Source organism: Salminus brasiliensis, chromosome 20 (genome assembly GCF_030463535.1).
Source record: "Salminus brasiliensis chromosome 20, fSalBra1.hap2, whole genome shotgun sequence".
Lineage (NCBI taxonomy): Eukaryota > Metazoa > Chordata > Actinopteri > Characiformes > Bryconidae > Salminus > Salminus brasiliensis.
The window spans coordinates 18,143,744-18,146,147 of NC_132897.1; the positions used below are offsets into that span (position 1 = coordinate 18,143,744).

Consider the following 2,404-nt stretch of genomic DNA (forward strand, 5'->3'; position numbering starts at 1 on the left):
CCTACTGACCAATGTACAACTTTTCAGTCATTCTGAAACATTTCTAATGGCCCATTCATCATGAAATTGTTGCACAATGTGGCACAATAAAATACTACCAAATTCACTGTATTTATAAAAAAATAGAAAAATACAACAAAATATTCAAAACATTTTATATTTATTAATGCTTATATTCAGTCATATTTAATATGAGATTTATTCATAATAAAAATGCATACCTTCTAATGTGTGACATTCGATGGCCCCTTAAATATGACTAAATTTACACAAAAATAATAATAATAATAAAATAAAATAAAAAAATCTACATAGCATTAAAAACAGCAGAATCATGTCAGCTTCAGAGATTCATTCAGTTCTTTCACTGTAATTCTAGCTGGATCTTAACATACACACAAACACACAAACATTATACAAACTCGTCTCCACAGTCAGACATGGGAAAAAATCATGGTGTTTCTAACCTGGTATATGTATTTAACATCTACCTTTAGTATACACACATAACAGAAGGAATAGCTGCCTGGTATACTTGCTTTAGTTACTGGCCTTAGAGCTCATGTTTTAGAGGTTTCAGTTCACCCACTCATATCCACACATACACACACATACACACATCAGTTTCAGGTTTAAATGTCAGGTGCAGGAAAAATTCTGCATTATCACTCGCTGCAGATCCTGATTAGACTCTTCGTTTGATTAGACTCTTTATTGGACATTTCTTATAGTTTATATTGCCCCGCGCTCCCTTTGCATTATAATTCGCCATGCTTTTGTGTTTGGATCCAGGCAGACCTTCTTCTGGTTCCTCAGAGTCACCCTGGAAGATAAGATAAGATAATTCTTTATTAGTCCCACAGTGGGGAAATTCTCAGTGTCACAGCAGCAAAGGGATAGCAAGACACTCAGGTGCAAAAATGTAGATAAATTAAAACTATATACACAAAATAAATATAAATAATAGAAGTAAAAACCACACCGCAAATTAAGACTTTATTTACTCCAACAGCAACTGTCATGCAGTGCTCAGAGCATTTCTGAATGCAATGGACTATAAGCGGCACTCTATTGATAATGCCAACCAACCCCTATCATTTCATTTTGCATGCAAAACAAAACCTATGAAAGCTTTAGCTACATTACATGCAGGCAAGAAACAGTGCTGTATATATTTATGGGTAAACTTACACAATCTCGTCAATTCCACAAGATGCGCTGGGGCGATGTACCTGCCAATTCATGATGTTCCAGGGCTTGACCTTGTAGAGAGTTATGCAGATACAGCGTTGTCGACCATCCATTCGGAGTGCTGTAGCACACAGAAAGCTCTTACCATTCACCATACAAAAACACTGCTTTCAAACGATGATAAGGATGTTGATGATGCAATTATCAATCTGCCCTTTGTGGTAGATGGTGGTTTTAGACTACTTACTGCTCTTTTGCTAGAACTGTACACCCAAGCCAATACTCATTGAGCAATCTATATTTGCAAGACTGTAAACCAAAATGATGTAGAGGCTCTTTAAAGGTTCTTCACACTCACAAATCTAATATTGTGGAATTACACCTTTACTTTCTGCATAAAACAATATAAAACAATGTCTTAGCCATCATGGAGTGTAGTGTAATTTGTGGAATAGCTTTCTGTGAACTCTTCGGATGTCTGATTACATTCACCGCTGCACACAATACTGGCTAAATACTGAATGCCAAACGATACACTCGTATAAAAATAAAAGTGATACAAATGGTTCTTCGAGCGATGCCATAGAAAAAACACTTTTGGTTCCATAAAGAGCCATGTTTGTCATAGAGATGTGTGAGTGTAAGATCCCCTCTCTGTCAAACTCATGTTAACCCCTTAAAAAGCTATTGTTATTACAATCTTTCATTACCAGGGAATAGCCCCATCAGTTTTTACAGAAGTATACACCTTAGTGTAAAATAACTTACTGCATTAAGGAGTTAAACCACCTAACTGATACTCAGTCCCCACATACCTGTACAGACAGTTGCACACATCAGAGATGAAACAAGCAGAAGAAGGATGGACCGGATCATGGTTGGTGGTCTAAGCTGCTTGTCCCGAGGATGTTGGACTGGCTAAAACAGAAACTAAACACTGAATTTATAGGGCTTTGGAGGAAGGCCCCAAGAGGGGGATTTTCCAAATCCCTTGTGGATTAATAATGGAAAAAAAAAATTCTCATGCAGCAGTGACATAATGAAATGGATAGAGATGATGAATAGCTATGGAATTTGCTCCCACTGCTAATTCATCCTTGCAATAATGAAATAACAATGATGATTGTGATGAGATGAGATGTGAAATGAGATGTGAAATGAGATGTGGTCAACCAGCCAAACACGATCTTATCCGAAGTTTCGTTCTTTAGTT

The 2,404-nt window shown here is 36.7% G+C and overlaps 1 protein-coding gene across 1 annotated transcript; it reads right to left on the bottom strand.

Annotated features, from left to right (window-relative positions):
• Positions 1-236: 236 nt before the first annotated feature.
• On the bottom strand, positions 237-2,092 carry LOC140542200 (platelet basic protein). The gene is made up of 3 exons (XM_072665083.1): positions 2,007-2,092; positions 1,192-1,312; positions 237-823 (listed from the first exon to the last, which is right to left on the bottom strand). Exons 1-3 carry the CDS (start codon positions 2,065-2,067, stop codon positions 733-735), a joined length of 273 nt encoding a protein of 90 aa, XP_072521184.1. The 5' UTR covers positions 2,068-2,092; the 3' UTR covers positions 237-732.
• Positions 2,093-2,404: the final 312 nt, after the last annotated feature.

Bases quoted from the DNA above. Each gene is read 5' to 3' on its own strand.
- LOC140542200 (XM_072665083.1), bottom strand. From the start codon at position 2,067: ATGATCCGGTCCATCCTTCTTCTGCTTGTTTCATCTCTGATGTGTGCA. The intron at 1,313-2,006 runs GTATGTGGGGAC...TGTGTGCTACAG, and splicing joins GTGTGCAACTGTCTGTACAG to CACTCCGAATGGATGGTCGA. The intron at 824-1,191 runs GTAAGTTTACCC...CTTATCTTCCAG, and splicing joins TGTGGAATTGACGAGATTGT to GGTGACTCTGAGGAACCAGA.